The sequence below is a fragment of the Oryctolagus cuniculus genome, chromosome 5 (genome assembly GCF_051225735.1).
Source record: "Oryctolagus cuniculus isolate XC-2025 breed Fujian yellow rabbit chromosome 5, ASM5122573v1, whole genome shotgun sequence".
NCBI lineage: Eukaryota > Metazoa > Chordata > Mammalia > Lagomorpha > Leporidae > Oryctolagus > Oryctolagus cuniculus.
Genome location: NC_142871.1, coordinates 147573982 through 147595437, shown reverse-complemented (window position 1 = coordinate 147595437; position 21456 = coordinate 147573982). Strand labels below are relative to the sequence as shown.

General features: G+C 44.5%; 1 protein-coding gene across 18 annotated transcripts in view; it reads left to right on the top strand.

Annotated features, from left to right (window-relative positions):
- The window catches only part of MBOAT1 (membrane bound glycerophospholipid O-acyltransferase 1), a 336357-nt gene that overhangs the window by 96737 nt on the left and 218164 nt on the right, over positions 1-21456 (top strand). For 11 of the 18 annotated variants that reach the window (XR_016234204.1, XR_016234205.1, XM_089333320.1 and 8 more), the window contains exons 2-3: positions 15962-16107; positions 17818-17895. The exons of 4 other annotated variants lie outside the window; for them this stretch is intronic. Coding sequence is in view for 9 of the 14 variants with exons in the window: in XM_089333320.1 (XP_089189446.1) it covers positions 15962-16107; positions 17818-17895 (224 nt within the window). In the remaining 5 variants the exon portion in view is untranslated. The remainder of the gene's footprint in view (positions 1-15961; positions 16108-17817; positions 17896-21456) is intronic. 3 more of the 18 variants (XM_089333325.1, XM_089333322.1, XM_017344968.4) reach the window with 1 other exon arrangement.

Here is a 21456-nt window from a genome sequence, read left to right as displayed (position 1 = left end):
TGGGCCATCTTCCACTGCTTTCCCAAGCCATAAGCAGAGAGCTGGGTAGGAAGAGGAGCAGCCAGGACATGGACTGATGCCCATAAGCGATGCTGGCATCACAGGCAGAGGCTTAGCCTACTATGCCACAGTGCCTACCTCTATCTATCTCCTATTTTGTAACCAAAGAATTTAAGCAATTTGTTCAGGGTCACCCTATATCTAAGTAGTTCACCTGGACATCTGTGTAGGTGAGCAGGGGGGGCCTAAGCCCAAATACCCCTGACTTCCAAGCCCAGGCCATCCTATCACACCATTGCTGCCTGTGGAAGATTGTGTGTCCTGGTAACGCTTCCTCAAATTTACCATAGGTGCAAAATGATTTCCCAGTGACCAGAAGTCCTAAGTCATAAGTGTTCTTACTGTGCCCTTCCCTAATGCTCTGTGTTGGGAAACAGTCTCTGCTTGGACTGATCCCTCCTTCTCCTGATTCCCGTGCAGGCCTGTGCTCTCCCTGCTAGATGCCTGTGGAGTTTGTGTCTCACACGTGTGAGTACCGAGGGTTACTCATGTGTTAGTGGTCAGCTGTGCTTGTTTATGGCTTTCTCTGGAAGACAGAGAGTGAAGTTTCTGCAGCATTTGTTTGCCCAGTACTGGGAAGCACAGTGCCAGGGCTCAGAGACAGGCCCTCTGGGAGTATTTATTTAATTGGAAAAATCTGTTGACTATGTTCCATCCACTTTAGAGTCCAAGAAAGAAGAAAACAGATGAGGGAAATGCCAACGGGAGGTAATAGTGTAGAGGTGGGGGGGAGATGAGAATAGAAGGAGAAAGAAAAACAATCTGAAAATGAAGAAGGGAAAGGGCCCACCCAGAGTCAGTGACTTGGCCAGGATGCGGTCCTTCATCTTTGACTCACTTGAAATGGGCCCAGCCATCCTGAGGGGCTCTGACCATGCACAGTGGCCTGGGCTTCCTTGTCTTGTGGAGGCACCAAGGGTGCAGTGGCCCAGGAGCCTCTGTTCTGGCTGGAGCGTCCTTCATAACTCATTCCTCCCACTGCAGTCACCAAGATGGGCAAGGGAAGTGGGCAAGATAAACTCACTTTGGTTTCTGTTTTTAAACTGCTGTTAGCATTGCCTATAGCTGTTGGGCTCAAGGTAATCTTTTGCTAGTTTTTCTATTTTAATTAAATGTCTAATTAAACTCAGTTTGGGCATCATCAACCTGTCTTCTGGTTGTTTCAGTTTCTTTAATTCTTACAAGTTCTAATTCAGTCTTTCTACACCTCCAGTTTGGAAGCATTTTGTGATTTCAATACATTGTGCCATTTATTAAATGAAAGTTTTAATTAAATTCACTTGTCCATGGGTATCATTATGTTCCTTTTTATTTTTGAGGATTTGTTTATTTGAAAGGCAGAATTACAAAGAGGCAGGAGTAGAGAGACAGAGAGAGAGAGAAAGAGGAGAGAGAGAGAGGTCTTCCATCCAATGGTTCACTTCTCAGATGGCCGCAGTGGCTGGAGATACACCGACCCGAAGCCAGGAGCCAGGAGCTTCTTCTGGGTCTCCCATGTGGGTGCAGGGGTCCAAGGACTTGAGCCATTTTCTACTGCTTTCCCATGCCATAACAGAGAGCTGGATCTGAAATGGAGCAGCTGGGACTTGAACTGGCGCCCATATAGGATGCTGGCACTGCAGGCAGCAGCTTTACCTGCTGTACCACAGTGCTGACCCCTCATTATGTTCTTAAAACTGTGTATATGAAATATATGAAATTTGTTCCCTTTGTACAAATAAATACATTTTTTAAAAATGAAAAGGAACCAGTAATTCGGTAGAAGGGGCAGTTCGTACTAAACTTAGAGTTCATTAGCAGCCGTTTGAAGTCCAGCAATTCAAATGCTGCTAAGGGCAGCTCCAAGTGGGATTTTATAGTCAGGTTCATTGCATGCACATACGTGGTGAGCCTAGTTAGCAAAAAAATTGCAGAAGCTCATTCTGTGAGGTTCAGAGTGGGATGTGGTTGATGCACTGCCCACAGTGTTGAGTGGAGCAAGAAAGGGGTTTGCAAGGTACCTGGGGGGCGTTTCTAAGACATGGTAGAAGTGAGTGTAGAGTGGAAAATGACATGAGTGGTGGTCAGAAAAGATAGGCAAGGGCGTTGGAGAATGCATGAAAAAGGCAAGGAGTGAGGGCAAGGGTGAGTGGCAGTGGTTGGAGAAAGAAATGGGGGGTTGCAGATTAGAGCAAGGTGGAAGAGCTCAGGCTACATCAGGCGGTTGTGACAAGAGCCATGGAAGTCTTCTCTCTGTGAAGTGCAGGCATCGAGTGGGTAGGGTTCCTCTTGTCAGGGAAGACATGGTCTCGGGCTGCAGATGACATGTGCACAGATACCAGGGCATGGGTGTGATGGGCTTGCTATAAACTAATCTCAGTGGCCATGAAAGGAGGAAAAGGGTCAGTGCTTGCCCCCACCCCCTGCCCATTCTCAGAAGGAAGTTACTGTTATTTTTTAACCCCAGCTGTGGCGAGTCCCTGATACTTCTTGGTATTGCTCCTCCCACTCCTGCCAGTATAATATATTTACTCAGTCACTATCTATGTAGTCACTGGTGACACAATGTAAAATGAGTCAGCCTGTTCCCTTAGGCTAAGTCACTTTATCCTTGTCAAAGTATTAAAATATTATAAGAAATTGAGTTAGAATTCAATGGATCGCTAATATGAAGGATTTTCAAAAGATCCCTGGAAAATGTGTATTATGTAAAAACTGTATCAATTTCAAAAGTTTTTTTTTTTGCACCAAAATAAATTTGTACTAACTTGTCATAACATACTTGAACAGGATCTAGTTTGAGGCTCTAAGAAGGTTACACATTGGTTTGAAAAGAGCCCTTATCAGAGCAACATGAATTCTGTTGAAATTGAGGCAACAACGACCATCCATCCGCTTTATCATGAAACTTGCGAGGAAGAATGGTGAAGTCACTGGTGCTTTACAGAAAGTTTATGGGGACAGTGCCCCAAAATTAAGCAATTTACAAAAGGATAACTTGTTTGAAGAAGGCATGAGAGATGGAGCAGATGCTGTGGTGCAGCAGGTAAAGCTGCCGCCTGCAACACCGGCATCCCATATGGGCACTGGTTCAGGTCCTGGCTGCTCCACTTCTGATCCAGCTGCTTACTAATGGCCTGAGAAAGCAGTGGAAAATGGCTCAAGTTCTTGGACCCCTGCCACTCTTGTGAGAGACATGGATGGTTCCTTCCCTTCTCTCTGTCCTGTGACTCTGGAGAGAGATGGGGAGGTGGGAGAATTAATAGGTGCCAAGGAAAACTTGTGCTTACTGTTTAAATTGTTGTTGGCCTGTAGTTGATAACTTGTTTTCTTCCTTTGATAGTTGTTGCCTAGTTGCTGTTGAGTAGGGTATGGTTCGTTTTAAACAGGACATGCAGTTACTTTGCCTCTTGGTCCACATTGAAGTTCCCTTTTATTATACACACATATTTTGGAGAGGATGATTACAGAAGAAGAGCTGAAAATAGCTTAGTTCCCAGCGACCAGGCAGAATCACAGATATTCCTGTTTTGACAGTCCCCTGTTGTGCGGTGGCCACTCAGCCTCAGGTCCGGTCCTCCGACTCTTGGACTGGTGACATTTATATACCAGCTGGCCTGTCACATGCTGTGTGTTTTATTTTCATGTTAAACTGAATTAAAGTTAATTTTGTTTTGAGTTTTTTTTGAGAGTTTCACAACACACACTGTGAGATAATTGGTCACACCCTGCACACCCTGGGGTGTTGCATAAGACAATATAATTCTGGTTCCACATTTTCCATTGTCCCCCAGATCTCACTCCTGGTAGCATCCGAAATTGCAGGCAGTGTTCTTGGTGACCGGAGAGTGTGACGGCTGTGGAGGACACTTTTTTCCTTGGCGGGAAGAAGTTGTTCTTAAATCCACCAGAAAAGAAACTGTTCAAGTCAGTTTTTTTTTTTTTTCGTTCATTTGTTTCTTTCTTTTTTTTTTTTTTTTTGGTTTTACGAGGCAATGGGAAAGAATAACTTGGGAGTCCATTTCCCTATTTCTTGTTAAATAACCTTATTTAACCTTTTGGTTTTACTCACTGGGAAAACACTGATGATGTTTGTATTGCTGCCTCCTTAGTGACATGAAACAGTTATATCCTGTGTGTCTGTGGCTGGGGACAGTGAGAAGGATGACACCATAGTATCATAGCATAACTGATTCATTCTGCTGGATGGACTTACAAGGTCTGATTAACTTTTCAATTTTAACTGTTTGTCCAGGAATTTTTAAATAAATAAGGAAGAGATGAAGAAGTGAGTAATGAACGTGGGCTCCTTAAAGGCCAACTGAAAACTCAGGTCTCACTTGGGAAAAAAAGATGGGCTGATTGCATTTTTACATTTAGGACATCTGTTCTTTGTGTAGGAACTCATTGTGTATTTGGGACTTGGGGGGAAGTGTTTTTAAATCATTTATATGCTTTCTGCCACTTGGTGAACTCTAATTAGTTTCTTTGGGTTTTGCTCCTGGCTGCTATGTTGGATAAACAGTTTGGTAGAACAAAAGAGGTGGTACTGACTCTGTCTAGCACACTTTGAGCATTTAGTGCTATGTCAGGTGCACTAATCACGTACTGTGTATTTACTCATTTAATTCTGTGAAGGTAGCTACATTATTTCCATTGTATAAAAGAAGAAGTAGAGACATAGGCTAAAGAACTTGGCCAGCGTTGCACAATGAGCAGGTCAGGGTAGGAGTCCAGCCCAGGAGTCTGATTTTCTATGCCAATTCTCAGTTACCTTTGATCGATAAAAAGGATCTGTGTGCTTGCTTCATCTGGGTGATTGGTTAAAAGGCTGGTAATAAATGAGGAGGAAATCAACCAGTAGTCAGGGATGTGCAAATTAAAATTAATGCAATACTAGTTTTCCACCATCTTATTTTTTGCCAGGCAGAATTAGACAGTGAGAGAGAGAGACAGAGAGAGAGAGAGAGAGTTATAGACACAGAGAGGAGTTATAGACAGTGAGAGAGAGACAGAGAGAAAGGTCTTCCTTCCATTGGTTCACTCCCCTAATGGCCGCTATGGGCGCAGGCGCCGATCCAAAGCCAGGAGCCAGGTACTTCCGCCCGGTCTCCCATGCGGGTGCAGGGACCCAAGTACTTGGGCCATCCTCCACTGTCCTCCCAGGGCACAGCAGAGAGCTGGACTGGAAGAGGAGCAACTGGGACTAGTACTCGGCGCCCCAGCCGGGACTAGAACCCGGTGTACTGGTGCCGCAGGCGGAGGATTAGCCTAGTGAGCCACAGCGCCGGCCCCACTATCCTATTGAAAATGTGAACGTGTGTTGGTACCTCCAGTGCTGAAAGGAGTGAGGGGGAACTGCAATTCGTGAGGGTAAAAATTGCTTTAACTTTTGGGGAATGTAACTGGCCTTATTTATTTTTTTATTTCAAATGCAGAGTAACAGAGAAAGAGGGGGATATATATATATATATATATATATATATATATGTATGTATGTATATATATATATATATATATTCCATTCTCTGGTTCACTCCACAAATAGCCATAATGGCCATGGCTGGTCCTGGCTGATGCCAGGAGCCCAGAACTCCATCTAGGTCTCTTAGGTGGGTGTCAGGGGCCTGAGTACTTGGACCATGTTCTACTGCTTTCCCAGGCGCATTAACAGGGAGCTGGATGGGAAATGGAGCAGGCAGGACTTGAACTGGTAGTCTGATATGGGATGCCCAGTGTTGCAAGTGGCAGCTTAGCTTGCTATGTCACAATGCCAGCCTCAGCAGTGTTCATTAAAATTTTTAAATAAATATACCCTTTGAACAAGCTAGGAATTTATCTCATAGACATAGATTTACCAGTAGATGAGGATATAGGTATAAGGATGTTAGGATGTTTTTTATGGTGCTATTCTCAATAGAAAAAAAACTGGAAAAAACTTGGAAGTCATAGCATGGTGAGTACATTATGTCAACTCCATAATGATGGAATTTTGGGCAACTAACAAACAATATTGTTTGTTTTCCATCACAGAAGTTGAGCCAATTTAGAAATAAGACCCAGGAGACAGACAGGAACTTTAACATATTTTCTTTATTAATGATAGAGCTGAGGTTACTTGTCTCCTTACCCTAGAGGAGCCTGACTTACCCACTCTATAATGGGTGCTGTTGAGAAACCACCTGCAAACCCCTGGGAGCCGGAGAGTGGGAAGGAGCACAAAGCAGAGAGTGCTGTTGTCTAAGTACAGGATCCTGGAGAGAGAAGTTCCCAAAGACCTGGGCTAGACATGCCACCAGTCGGGTAAGCCATTTTACCTCCCCTGGCAGGAGGAAGTGAGTGGCTTAAGAGATATGGAAGGTGGGAATGTTCCTTCTGTATTTTCTGACCTAGGAATAGAGTGGAGATTATCTGTTCTTTATGAAAATCTAAAAAATGGACAATATTCATCATACTCCCTTACCTGTGCAGCTTTAAAATGTGCAAGTGAGCTCAGTATGAATTGAAAGCTATCTTGGAAAGCTGTCATTGGTTGAGTGAAAAATTAAGTTACAGAGGAATTTTGAAGCCATGGTTATCTTAGGCTAAAGGAGAAATGAGTGTATATGGATATATTTTTGGATGTTTTAAACAAACATAGAAAAACTATTAAGGAATATACTCCAATCTGCTAAGAAGGAAGTTGGTTGGTAGGTGTGAGAGGTTAAGGGTGAGGGCTCTGTGAGCTTTTTCAGTTATTTGTCTCTGTATTGGCTCAACTTGTTTAAATGAGCATTTATTAATTTTGTAATAAAACAAAAATAGATTTTATGGCTCCTTTTTATTGACTTTATGTACTTGTAGCTTTACAAGATGCCTGAAAAAATGGACTTCAAGCTTTTATAATGTGTTTTATTGAGTCTTGGGGATATAGGTTATAGTTAGATCATATTGGATAAGTTTTATGCCTTTTCTATGGACCAATTGGCTTCTCTATTAATTTTTTAAAGGGGGATTTATTTTTTATCTCAAAGGCAGAGTTATAGAGAGAGAGCAATCATTTCCATCCAAGGGTTCACTTCCCAAATGGGCACAACCAAAGTCCAGAGCCCAGAACTCCATCTGGGACTCTTACATGGGTTTAGGGACCCAAAGACCTCAGCTGTCTTCCACTGCTTTCCCAAACACATTAGCAGAGAGCTGGATTGGTAGTGGGGCAGCCAGGACTTGAACCAGTGGCTATATGGGATGCCAGCATTACAGGCAGCAGTTTAATCTGCTGTACCACACTGGGCCATGCCTACTCATTTTTTAAAATAAAGATTTATTTATTTATTTGAAAGAGTTACACAGAGAGAGGGGGAGAGGCAGAGAGAGAGAGAGGTCTTCCACCTGCTGGTTCACTCCCCAGTTGGCTGCAGCGGCCAGAGCTGGGCTGATCCAAAACCAGGAGAAAAGAGCTTCTTCCAGGTCTCCCACGCAGGTACAGGTTCCCAAGGACTTGGACCATCTTCCACTGAGAGCTGGATTGAAAGTGGAGCAGCCAGGACTTCAACCAGCCACCCATATGGGATGCCAGCACTGAAAGCAGCGGCTTTTACCCACTTTGCCACAGTACCGGCCCCTGCCTATTTCTTTCTTTTCTTTTCTTTTTCTTTTTTTTTTTTTTTTTTTTTTTTGACAGGCAGAGTGGACAGTGAGAGAGAGAGACAGAGAGAAAGGTCTTCCTTCACCGTTGGTTCACCCTCCAATGGCCGCCATGGCAGGCATGCTGCGGCTGGTGCACCGCGCTGATCTGAAGCCAGGAACCAGGTGCTTATCCTGGTCTCCCATGGGGTGCAGGGCCCAAGCACTTGGGCCATCCTCCACTGCATTCCCTGGCCACAGCAGAGAGCTGGCCTGGAAGAGGGGCAACCGGGACAGAATCCGGTGCCCCAACCGGGACTAGAACCCAGTGTGCCGGCACTGTAGGTGGAGGATTAGCCTATTGAGCTGCACCCTATTTCATTTTTAAACCTTCTGCAAGGTTCTGTGTACTAAACCTTTCTTGTAGCTCACTGCTGTTCATGAGGCAGGGTATGGCATGGCGAGGGAGTGTTGGAAATCCAAGTGCATGGATAATTTGTAAGCCAAGTGTCAATAAAGATGTCTCAGTTCATGTTGGACATATAGTGTTGAATCCATTAACAAAGTGGAAGCCCATCTACCTGTAAGGTCAAGAGATTCAGGCCACAGTGACCATTTCCCTCTGTAGCCCAGTTTCCTTACCTGCAAAATGAGGGGCTTGAACCAGATGACTTCTAATACTCTAAGATTCTCTTGTCTATTTTGTGCCTAATTAAGGTTTTTAATTACTCTGACACATAGTCACCAAACTGTCTTTTCTCTCTTCATTAGTAGTATGATGAATTGAAACTGTGAAGCTGTTTGGAGTAGGTCTTCAGCCTAGCAGTGAAGATGCCGTCATTGTACCTTGGAGTACCTGGGTTTGATTCCCAGCTCTGGCTCCTGATGCCAGCTTCGCACCAATGCAGACCTTGGGAGACAGCAGGGATGGCTCAAGAAATTGGTTTCTGCCTCTTATGTGGGAAACTTGAATTGAGTTCCAGACTCCTGTTTCTGGCCCCAACACAACCACAGCTGTTTTGGGCATTTGAGGGAGTGGACCAGTAGATGGAAGAGCTTTTCCTGTTCCTCTGCTTCTCAAAAAGTCCAGGCTGGTGGCTGTCAGCCCTGGCTGTGTATTAGAGTCAGCCAGAGGGCCAGCGCCGCGGCTCACTAGGTTAATCCTCTGCCTTGTGGCGCCAGCACACTGGGTTCTAGTCCCGGTCGGGGCGCCGGATTCTGTCCCGGTTGCCCCTCTTCCAGGCCAGCTCTCTGCTGTGGCCAGGGAGTGCAGTGGAGGATGGCCCAAGTCCTTGGGCCCTGCACCCCATGGGAGACCAGGATAAGCACCTGGTTCCTGGCTTCAGATCAGCGCAGTGCGCCGGCCGCAGCATGCCGGCCGTGGCGGCCATTGGAGGGTGAACCAACGGCAGAGGAAGACCTTTCTCTCTGCCTCTCTCTCTCTCACTGTCCACTCTGCCTGTCAAAAAATTAAAAAAAAAAAAAAAAGAAAAGAAAAAAAAATAGAGTCAGCCAGAGAACTTAAAAAAAAAAAAATGCCTGGGCCCCATGCCCCTGATTGTGATCCAGTGTGGGGCCCTAGAACCTTGTAACATAGCATTTACCCTTTTTAAATTTTTTTATTGTTTTAAACAGTTCTCTAGTTGATTCCAGTGTTCAGTGTTGAGCTCTGTTGTCTTAGCATTCATGCTGAGTAGCTAACTTCACCGTTTGTCGCTTGCTTGTGGAGCTTTATAGTTAATGAAGTTCTTTGACATTTCATTGAGTGCCCACTGCAGTCTTGTGGAGTAGGTGTTGTTATTATCCCTTATAACCTTGCAAGGTGGTGTTCCTTTTCAGTGTGGAAACAGGAGAGAAGGAGGTGTCAGGCCCAGCTGGGGGGTTGTGGGTCACTGCTCTACTTCCATGTGATGTACATACATATCTCACACAGTAGATACATTCCATTGTAAACACTTGTATGCATATATGTGATATAACCATATATAAGTATGCATTATATTTTAAATACATGTATACATTATACTTGTGTGCATGCATCATGTATACATATCATGCACCTGTAGCTGTTGGTGATGGTCTCCATTTGTGTTTAAAACCCAACAATAGGGTGGGTGTTTGGTAAAGTGATTTTTTTTTTTTTGACAGGCAGAGTGGACAGTGAGAGAGAGAGACAGAGAGAAAGGTCTTCCTTTGCCGTTGGTTCACCCTCCAATGGCTGCCGCGGCCGGCGCGCTGCGGCCGGCGCACTGCGCTGATCTGATGGCAGGAGCCAGGAGCCAGGTGCTTCTCCTGGTCTCCCATGGGGTGCAGGGCCCAAGCACTTGGGCCATCCTCCACTGCACTCCCTGGCCACAGCAGAGAGCTGGCCTGGAAGAGGGGCAACCGGGACAGAACCGGCGCCCCGACCGGGACTAGAACCCAGTGTGCCGGTGCCGCTAGGTGGAGGATTAGCCTAGTGAGCCGCGGCGCCGGCTGGTAAAGTGATTAAAATGGGACACCTGCATTCCATATCGGATTGCCTGGGTTCTAGTCCTAGCTGCTCTTTCAAGCCCAGCTTCCTGCTCCCATGAACCCTGGGAGGCAGCAGGTGATAGCTCACATACTTGGGTCCTTGCTACCCAGGTGAGAGACCTGGATTGAGTACTGAGTTCCTGGCTTCAGCCTGTCCAGTTCCCAGCTGTTGTGGGCATTTGGGGAATGAAGCAGTGAATGGAAGATCTTTCTCTGCTTCTCCCTCTGTCTGACTCTCTCTTCTCTGCTTTTCAAATAAATAAAAATTAAAACCTGACATGCCCAGGCCATGGTCAGGACATGCCCAGGAGGATAAAGCTGCCCACAGACACTCAATGATCTTCCCCCTCAGCCATGTGTGTTCTCACTCCCCGTGGAGCCCCAGGGTTCTTCACTCAGGCCTTTATTTCTAGATGGGCCCCGCTGGTCTTCTGCCCCACATCCAGGCCTGGTGGAGGATCGCAGGGATTCAGGCTGGGCTGTGTCACTTGCTCTCACTGGGGTCTGGAGATTGGGATGCTGGCATCACATGAGGAGCTGAGTTAATATGGACCTGGTATGTGGCTCTGCAGTGGCGCTCAGGAATGATACTCCCTGAGTTTCAATTCCAGTGTTTCCATGGACTATGTGTGATTCGGGAGTCAATTTTATAACCGCCCTGTGATGTAATTTCATTATCTATAGTGATGATACCTCAAAGAGCCTCAGAGTTGTGAAAATGTAGGAGTTACGCAGGAAGGAGGACTTGAACCGATTTCCAGTGTGTAGTCAGTGGCATAAATGTGAGCTATTACTCTTATTATTACTAACTTTTTAAACTGGCTAGCAGTAGAATTGAACCTCCTAGGGAAATGTTGTTTTCTGGGGAGGTGAATGCCAACATGTCTACTGACAGGGTCTAAGGTTTCCAAAGTGATCCTGAATGCTCTCCAGTCTCCCCAGTGTGCTGGGCCAAGGGTTATACGGATTTGGTTCTGGGGAGGGAGACAAGCTGGAGGCAGACATATTTCAAGATTTCCCTGGCCATGGCCAAAAGAGGAAGTGTACTCATTTCTTCCCCCTTCTATCCCTTGAGTCAGTTTTTATAGGGCTTCCATTCTGAATGGGAGCTCATCCATGTGGCATGATATTGCAGAACAAGGGAAGCCAGAAGTCTTCCTGTTCAATTTAAACCTAACCAAGTGTGCATGTCAGGATTTGTTCTCTGAGAAGCAGGAGGGACTGCCTCATTCCAGAGAGCCTGGATGTCTTACCCTGCAGTGGAGGGAAGGAGGCTTGGTATGTGAGAATACAGACTCCAGTGAGAGAGACTTTCTGCAAGCCTCAAAGGCCAGTTGTTGGAAGGACTGACTGTCAGCCCTTGCAGCGTAATTCAAGTCTCCCCTGTGCACGGCTGATCCAGAGAGGCACTCACCTGGGGTGACTGTGCACTTGGCATTTGACTGTGCTTAGAGTAGGGAGTTTGGGGTACTTGGTGTCTCAGTTTCCAAGGTAGTGGGTTGAGGGCTGTTGAGAAGATTAAATGGCAGAGTAGATGTGAGACATTAAGAAGAGCAATCGGTGTTTGAAGGACCTCTGGCACATACTACGTGCTCAGTAGATACTGATTATTGGTACTTTTAGACTTGTGTGTTTGAAACAAAGGCCAGAGGCTAATGACCTTTCTCACCGTGCACAAACCCTGAGTAGGCCAACAAGGTTATGATGGACATGGGGGCAGCAGTCGCGGGTGATTTGTAGTTGTAGTGGGGGAGGTACCTCCAGGAGGGCATTGCTGCTTTGTGTCGAGGCCCACATCATTCCACACAGCCTTTGGTTTCCATCTTCCGTGCTTTCCACCTGTAGAGAATGGAAATGAAATCTTTATTCTGTGTGTCGGAGTGAAAGATTTTTACTGGACAGTGTGTTACGGGCTGAAGTTGCATCGCCAAGACCTGAGAGGGGGGCTGTATTTGGAGAGTATTTGAAGAGATGATCAAGGTATGCTGAGGCCATTAGCATAGTCCAATCTGAGTGGTGTTCTTTTAAGAAGAGGATGTATGGACACAAAGACACAAAGGGAAGATGTGGGTCAGGGAGAGAGGCCTCCCAAGAAGCCAGCCTGTCCAAGGTTGATCTTGGACTTCCAGGACCAAGAGTGCAGGAGTGGTGTCAGCCACCAACTCCGTGGTCTTTTGTTCTGAGACTCCCAGGAAGTTAAATACAGGCAGCTACTGAATTTCCCCCAAGTGATCCTATTTCTGGGGAGAATGTTGAACTTCAAAGAGGCAGTACTGTATGGGTATGAATTCAGGCCGAGTTTTAAACTGCAGCTGTGCCACTCCCTAGCTTTGTGCTTCACCCCTTTGTTCTTCCTTTTCCCCCTGTGGAACATGGGAGACCTTCATAAGGGTGTGGGAAGCCTTAACTGGAGTCAGTTATGTGAGTTTTATCACTGCCTGGCACATGGTAAGCCTCAGTAAATGGCATTGATTGTTAGGATGAGACAAAATGCCAGGGAGAATCTCAGTTCTCATTATGTACATCAGTGGTAACTCTTAAATAATATTTGCTCATTCCCAAGCCTAGGAAATAGAAAACAGGGCTCATTACACATTTAAAAACATTTCTTACTGACATTCCAAGGAGTTTGGAATGAAGATTTAACAAGGATCTCTTTGAATGTGCTAAAGTAGCAAGAGTGTGCTACAAACAGTTTTTGTTCTATGACATGGGGAGAAATAGCATTTTCAGTGCTGTTCTCTGCACACATATGTATGTAGGGGCAATGCAAACGAATCCTGTGAGTGGAGGAAGAATGGCTGGTCTTTAAATAAGGAATTGTTTAATTAACTTCATTTTTGTCTCGGAGCATGAAAGGCAGTGTTGCCGAGGAAAGCATTCCAGCGCAGAACAGTTGCGTGCACCTTACTGGTGATCCCCTGGGGAAATAATTTTGGACTGTTAATATTTACTGTTTGTTAAAAATAGCCTGTTTACTTCTCTTCGTTAGGAGGAAGGGCCAATGTTTTTAGCTCCTGGCAAAGTTTTTTTTGGGGAGGGGGGCAGGAATAAGAAGGCCTTGGAATAGAGATCCCCACCTAATGACTTTCTGGCAGCCCGGTAGAATAGAAACATGTAAGACTTGTGTTTGAAAACTGCAGCACAGCTTGATTGTGGTCGGTGAAATAAGAAGTCAAATAATTGGGCATGTATTTTATTATTATTATTATTATTATTATTATTGCAGTGCCTTTGACATCTTGCAAGAGGGGTGGTAATTGAGCTCTTGCTGGATCTGAGTTATGTCAGTCTTGCTTGTGTTTAGGAGTCTGATCGAAACAGTTGTTCTTGTTTCCATATGCAGGAGGGCCCACACAATGCTCTAATTGTGGAGAGCATATTGTTGGATGTCAGGAACGAAAGTGCAGCTTTCTGGAGGGAGTGGATGAGTAGAAATGTAAAAGCTTTGCCTGTGTTCCTTTTAAATGTGAAGGGTTTATTAAAGATCAGGGTACATATTTCCACTCTTTCTGACCACCCACATTGTTATTCTTGACATTTTGCTGCCTGGAAGAAGTGTGCTTTTCTTTAGGATTAAATTCTTCCATAATTGATTTCTTGCATTGATGCCTAACTTATTCTTAAACTTTATTTGTAATAGATGCTAGTAAATGCAATCCTGGCGATGCAGAAATAGAATCGAGAAGGATGTGTGTGTGTGTGTGTGTGTGTGTAGTGAGTGTGTGGGAAATTCCGCATGGAGTTTTACAATTCCAAATTTGTAAAAAAAAATTTACCTATATTCTTGCCATCTTGATAAAACAGACATATTCAGTTTTACATGTTATTTTTGCCTTTTTGTATGCTACTTTTTAAACATAATTGTAAGTACATACACAATTTTATACATTCCTTTTTATTAGCTATAGTGAATGCTTTATTAGAGGTGCTTTATAAGACTATTTTTAATGATGGCATTCTATTCCATTGGTAATGTTTACCATGATTACTCTCTCTCTTGTCCTCCTTTTAGCTGGCTTTTGCTCTCACGTTTTTTCCCCAGTAAATAATGTCTCTGCATTTTTTCCTAGTATTCAGTGTTTAGTTATCCAATGAATAGTTTTCCAGGGGTCAACCAAAAGTTATGGCTTCTAGCAAATACTCCCATGTTACTCTTTTTTTTTTTTTTAAGATCAGGATTTATTTGGAAAGTGAGATAAGTACACAGGAATGTGAGGGCTTTATTAAGGGAAAATGGGTCAGAAAAAGTAAACAGGGAGTTCCATACCAGCCTTTTCCAGGGATCCCATATTACACTTAAAAAGGATGGTGAGGCAGGTGCATCCTTCTTGGGCTTCATGTGCTCACAGGTGTCTTTTCTTTTTCTTTTTTTTTTTTAGGTTTTTTTTTTATTATTATTTTGAAAGAGTACAAAGGGAGACAGAAAGATATCTTCTACCCACTGGTTCAGTGGATGGGTCAGGCTGAAGCCAGGAGCTTTCATCCAGGTCTCCCACGTGGGTGGCAGGGACCCAGACACTTGGGCCATCTTCTGTTGCTTTCCCAGGCCATTAGCAGGGAGCTGGATTGGAAGTGGAGAAGCTGGGACATGAGCTGTGCCCATGTGGGATGTTGGCACTGCAAGCAGCACCTAAATGTGATGCACCATGATGCTAGGATCAGTGTCTTTTCTGATTGTTGAACTTTTAGATTCCTTCTTCTTGGAATAATAAATGATGCTGAAGTGTATGTTTTTGTGCTAAACTTTTCTTACCATTTCCAAAAGCAGATTCAGAATTATAGACACAAATCATATGCCAAAAGTATGATTTTTTAAAAGATTTATTTAAAAGGCAGAGTTACAGAGAGAGAGAGAAAGAGAGAGAGAGATTGAGATTGAGATTCCATCTGCTGGTTCACTCCCCAAATGGCCACAATAGTCAGGACTGAGCCAGGTTGAAGCCAGGAGTGGGGAGCTTCTTCTGGGTCTCCCATGAGGGTGTGGGGGCCCAAGCATTTGGGCCATCCTCCACTGCTTTTCCAGGCCATGGCAGAGTTGGATTGGAAGAGGAGCAGCCAGGACTCGAACTGGCGCCCATATGGGATGCTGGCGCTTCAGGCCAGGGCATTAACCCGCTACGCCACAGCACTGGCCCCATGTTTGTTATGTTTTTAAAATCACCTGATCCTCCCTGTAGGTCTCCAAGGATTGGTTTATGTTTTCTTTCAGGTAGAATATTCTTGTGAAATTGATCACTGAACTTTTTTGAAAGAAATCTGGTGCCTGCCTTGCAGAGTTGGCCAGGCTGGGCATCGGAAGTTCAGTGTAGGACTAGGTCTCTTCTGAAGCATTGTAGCGTGAATTTGAGGAACACTCTTGCTTATTTGGTGCTAAATTAAAATGAGAACTTGAGAGTCAGAAATAACTGGTGATCCCTTTGGGGATGCATTTGATTTCCCAGGTACCCACAAGGGAAGTCTCTGGCTGGACTTTGCATCTCAGGGAGAATGCAATCTTCCTCTTAGGGTGGCTCTGGAGGGCTGCAAGCAGACCTCGCAGTCAGCAAGGCCTTCACCCACAAAGCCCCTGCTTGGGCTGGGAAAGCAACCTTGGCCAGTGTTATGGGTTGGAGCAGAAACTGTTGGGGTTGTCCCTTCTGATACCCCACAGGGTACTGTTACCTTCGGCTTTCATCTTAAACCAGTACTCTCCTAGAGAATAAAACCCAATCCAATCTTGATACGGAAATATGGGAAACCAAGAGCAAATTCACGTGTAGGCAACAGAACGACAGATTTTTCCTGTCTTTTCCTCCCCTAGGTGAATTTTGTGGCCTGCCAGCTCTTTGCCTTGTGTGCTGCCTTCTGGTTTCGCATCTACCTAACTCCCTGTAAAACCAGTTCCAAGGTCCGCCATGCCTTTGCCACCCTTTTGGGCATCTATTTCTCCATCTTCTGTTTTGGCTGGTGAGTATGAGCTTGATAGTTCTCATATTTTATCTTTTGGATGTTTTGTGACAGTATTCTTAACATTACGTTAAGATAAGAAACACCATCTCGTAACATTTTGTAATATTATAAATATGTAAAATAATGGGGATGTTGCAGGAATCTCCAGGAAATTGGCTACCCATTGAAAATCAGTGCATTGAATTTTTTTTTATTAAAACTAGATTCTGGGGCCAGCATTGTGGCGTAGCAGGTTAAGCTGCAGCCTGCAATGCTGGCATCACATATGGGTGCCACAGTTCAAATCTTGGCTACTCCACTTCTGAGCCAGCTCTGAGCTAATGCACCTGGGAAAGCAGTGGAAGATGGCCCAGTGCTGGGGCCCCTGCCACCCATGTGGGAGACCCAGAAGAAGCTGGGTTCAAATGCAGACATTTTGGGAGTGAACCAGCAAATGGAAGATATCTCTCTCTCTCTCTCTCTCCGACTCTCCCTGTCTCTCTGTAACTATGCCTTTCCAATAAGTAAAAAGGAAATCTTAAAAAAAAAATGCTAGACTTCTATATGTGCATCTCTCCCATCCCAGGTCATATAAGGTTTAATCTTTCCCTGGGAGGAACTTTTCCTCATCTTAGTAGATGGTGGTGTATTTCTTGATTTACTGCTAGAGACATTGCCGTTGGTCTTGCATGTTGTCAGAGTAGAACAATGACTGTAGTGCACCTCTGTTAAAACCAGTGGCCAGGACTTCCCTCTGTCAGGTAAGCTGGGCACCTGTGCTGGGAGGAGCATTTCTTGGGAAGAAGTTTTAAACAGGGACCAACATTTCTAGAAGTACATCTTCAGGAAATTCGTGAATTTATTCCGGATACTCTAATATTTCTCCTTATCCTTAACAAAAATTTGAGAAAAGAAGAGTATTTGGAATCATTCTCTAGGTAAAAGTCTTAGTATATGAGGAAGCTTAGTGTTGATACTGGTACTTTTTTATTATTTTTTTAAAGATTGTGTAGCTATTTTTATTTATTTGAAAGGTAGAGAGGGAGAAAGGGAGAAAGACACACACTCAGACAGACAGACAGACATGGGCCGGGGCTGGGAGGAAAAGGAGACAGACAGGCAGACAGAGAGTTCTTCCATCCATTGATTCATTCTCCAGTGCCTGGCTGAAGCCAGGATGCTGGAAGTCAATATGAGCTCCCATATGGGTAGCAGGGATGGACCAAAGTACTTGAACCATCATCCATTGGCTCCCAGGGTGAACCTTATCTGAAATTGGGAGAGGAGGCAGGACCAGAACCCAACCACTCTGATATTGGATGTGGGCATCCCACATGGTATCTTAACAGCTATGCCAAACCCTGCCCCAGTACTGGTACTTTAAAACTTTAAAATAATAATAATATAGTCCCAAAGAAAGAACTTTCTCTGCACTCTCAATTGTATAGGAGAAAAAAGTATAAGCATTCCTTTTATGGATTCTTAACATTATTAATGTTGCAACTGGCAAACTATGTCTTGACTTCCTGATGTCACTTCAAGATACAGTATCTTAATTACACAGAGCAATCCCATTTGATTGATTTTTCTTTTACATAAACATGAGTTAACTGATCACTTGCTTTCTGGTAAGAGAGGGGGTGAAAGGTGAAGTGGCAGCAGTACAGTGGGCAATAGCTATGTTAATATGAAATATATTCAATGTCCCCCCCCTTTTATGTCTTAAAGGTACTCTATACATCTTTTTGTGCTGGTGTTAATGTGTTATGGAATCATGGTTACTGCAAGCATATCTAATGTTCACAGGTAAGACTGGGAACAAGGCAGGGTGGGTTTTTATGATCTTTGATATGTAATTCCAGGGTAAATGTGTGTCTTCCCCATTTTTCGCAAGTGGTGCATCCTAGCTTCTGTAGGCAACCAGAAGGAGAAAGTGGGGAGTGCTAGGCTGGGAATCTTCAGAGATGGCTTCATGAAACAGGGGTGCTGCACACTGTACCTCAGGTGATGAGAGCATCTGTCAGGGTCAGGCAGCTCTGTCTATGATGGCCCCAAACCCAAATAACCCAAATGTTCACCAAAATAGATTGCTACTCAGCAAACAAAGAAATGAATGATTGATACACACAATAGCCGGCGCCGCGGCTCACTAGGCTAATCCTCCGCCTTGCGGTGCCAGCACACGGGTTCTAGTCCCGGTCAGGACGCCGGATTCTATCCCGGTTGCCCCTCTTCCAGGCCAGCTCTCTGCTGTGGCCAGGGAGTGCAGTGGAGGATGGCCCAAGTGCTTGGGCCCTGCACCCCATGGGAGACCAGGATAAGTACCTGGCTCCTGCCTCTGGATCAGTGCGGTGCGCCGGCCGGCCACAGCGTGCCTGCTGCGGCGGCCATTGGAGGGTGAACCAACAGTAAAGGAAGACCTTTCTCTCTGTGTCTCTCTCTCACTGTCCACTCTGCCTGTCAAAAAAAAAAAATTTAAAAAAAAAATTAAGATACACACAATGGTGTGAGTGGCTCTGAAATATGCTACGTGAAGGAAACCACACTAATTTCTGTTTTAGAAAATGTGAACTAATCTATAGTGATAGAAAATCAGAGATTGCCTGGGGTGGTGGTACAGGGAGATGTTGAAAGTGATGACAAGGAGGTATGATGATATTTTAGGAAGTGATAGAGTTGTGTATGTCTACTGGGTGTATTACATATGTCAAAATTTACTAAATTGTGTATCTTAAGTGAATACAATAAAATGATTAAAAAGGAAGACATTTTTACTGTGATTTCTTGATTTCAAGGTACAGGAGTAATTGAGTCCTACCTTGAAGGCTACATGCGTGGATAATGGGTTGAGATACCTGGGCATCTGTGTTTGCACTATCTCAGTTACTGTGGTCTTTCTGAAAACTTGGTATTTACTTTGCTTCTTAAGAGCACTGGAATGGCAGCTGTGTGAAAACAAAGACTTTTGTTCACTGCTGTAGCTTCAAAGCCGAGAACAATACCTGGCACAAGTAGAAACTCAATAAATATTTATGGAATGAATGACTGAATTTCTTCAAAAGATACTTACCCTTTTGTGACTTCTTTTCTGATGCCCTCTAAAAAGCTGATACTGCATTTCCACTTCTGAAACTCTGATTAATGACTATTAGCACTTTTCCTTCTTGAAAATTGAAATCTAACTTCTTAATGTATTCTCTTACAGTTGCTTAGACTCAATTTTTGGTTTTCAAATCTTTAACTCTATAATCAGTTCAACTTAGTATACAACGAGCTCTGAAAATCTGGATTCTAATTCTCTCCCCTCAGTGCCTTCCTTGAAGACGACGGTAACCTTACTTCCAGGAGGGAAAAAACAAGTTCATTTTTCTAATTTGGAAAGAGTGGGATTTATAAATGCTTTGTATAATGACAAAATACTTAGACAACCGCTTTTTTCTATTTTTAAAATGAGGGAGGGAGCAGTTACTTGGGTTTCCCTAAGCATGATTTTGGAAGCAATTGAATGATGAATAATAAAGATGCATATCATCGCATATATCTAATTAGCTTACAAATTGTAATTTATTATCTCTGCCTACACTTGTGAGATGCTGATGGGAGGCATCCGTTTGCCAGCAGGCCAAGAACGTGCACACACACGTGCTCTGTGTCAGGTCCAGGGTTCACGGAATTCCAGTCTGGCCTGCAGAGCTGAGCACTTTCCATCCAGGCTGTGGCTGTTTCACCACGGTCACGCTGTGGTAGCAGACGGCTCTGTCACAGACCAACACGGAAAGAGACCAGAACAAATTCTTTCCCTGGTACTTTGCTTGCGTGATTGCCAGTATTGCTGCAGAAGTAGGGAGGAGCCCATGGTTCCCCATGGATGGACTCAGAAATCCAGAGTCATTTCCCATTGATTTAGGGGAAGAACTCTAGCTGGAGTCGGGAAATCTGGGTCTTCCAGCAGCGTGGGTTTGGGCAAGTCAGCTTTCCCAATGTAAAACCTGGGGTTTGTAGTAGTTTCAGTGCAGGTTCTCTTCCACGCTATCATTTCCTGATTCTTTGTGAGCTGCTCCCCTGTGCACTTCACAGGGCCAGAAGGAGGAGTCCAATCACCTGGCCTGGGAGAGGGGAGGAGGGCTTGTATTTGCTGCCCGATGCAGCTAATCTTTCTGGACTGATTGTTATTCAGGACTTGTTTGGAGAGTCCCTGGGGACCCCCTTCTGCTTCCTTCCCCATCCCTGTCACAGGCATCAGTTCATCATGCGTGAGCTGATAGGAGCAGAATGTAGTTTGTACCTCCTTGGGCCAGCCTTGTGTGGGAACTTGGTGATGTGATTATCATTTTTGGAGTCCTACCTTTGTACCTTGTCCTAGACCACTCTCTCTTTAGCAGATTATATTTAATTATTTTTAATATATAAACTATTATTTAATATATAGTTTAATATTTTAGTGTTTCAGATACACTATTTCTAGAACAACTCTATGGGATATGGATTCGTTTTTCTGACATAAGGAAATGAAAGCTGGGAAGAGAAATAAGTATACAGTGGATGAATTTTCACAGGGTGAGCACCACTCAGGTCAACAAGGAATGTGTTGCCAGTCCTCATGTGCCAGTCTCACACCCCTCCTTCCTAAAATAATCACTGAGCCAGCTGACACCTCAGATTACTTTTTCCCAAGCTTTCCTGTTGCTCCACCTCCAAAATGCCACCTCTCTTGGATTCCTTAGAGTTTTCGGGTCTGGCCAGGGCATGAATTCATTGTCTTGTTTAATGGGGCCCAGATCTTGACCTTGGCCTTGACAGGTGGTATCTCATGGAAACAGTTGATTTGAACCTGTTTTACTCTTGGAGCCAGCAGAGGGTCTGATTCTCACTCCTGTGCGGCTGCATTGGAAATGGTCCTGGAAGACTTCCTCTTTGAGTCTTTTCTGTGCTTCTGCCTTGAGCCTCATGGACTGGCTGCCGAAAGGGGAACAGGTACCAGAGGAGGGCATTGCTCTCTTCTGCTCCTGCTTCAGCTCTTAGCGGGGTTTGTTGTTAGTTATTACCTTAGTTATTTGCTTGTGAGTGGTTTTCCAGACAATCTTCCTGGTTTGGAAATGGTGTAGGATGGACCCCAGATAGGGGAAGATCTTTTTGCAGGGTATAGGTTAAGGATCCCTTCTCCGAAATGCTTGGGACCAGATGTGTATTAGCTTTCGGAGGTTTTCCAGATTTGTAAATATTTATATAGTCTTTGCCATTTGAGCAGGTTTTTTTTTTTTTTTGCCATTTGAGTAGACTTTAGGGAATGAAGGTGAGCCAGAGGGAGGGGCATGCGGAAAGACATCTGGCCTTAAAAAATAGGATGTAGTTGTGGACTATGAGCAG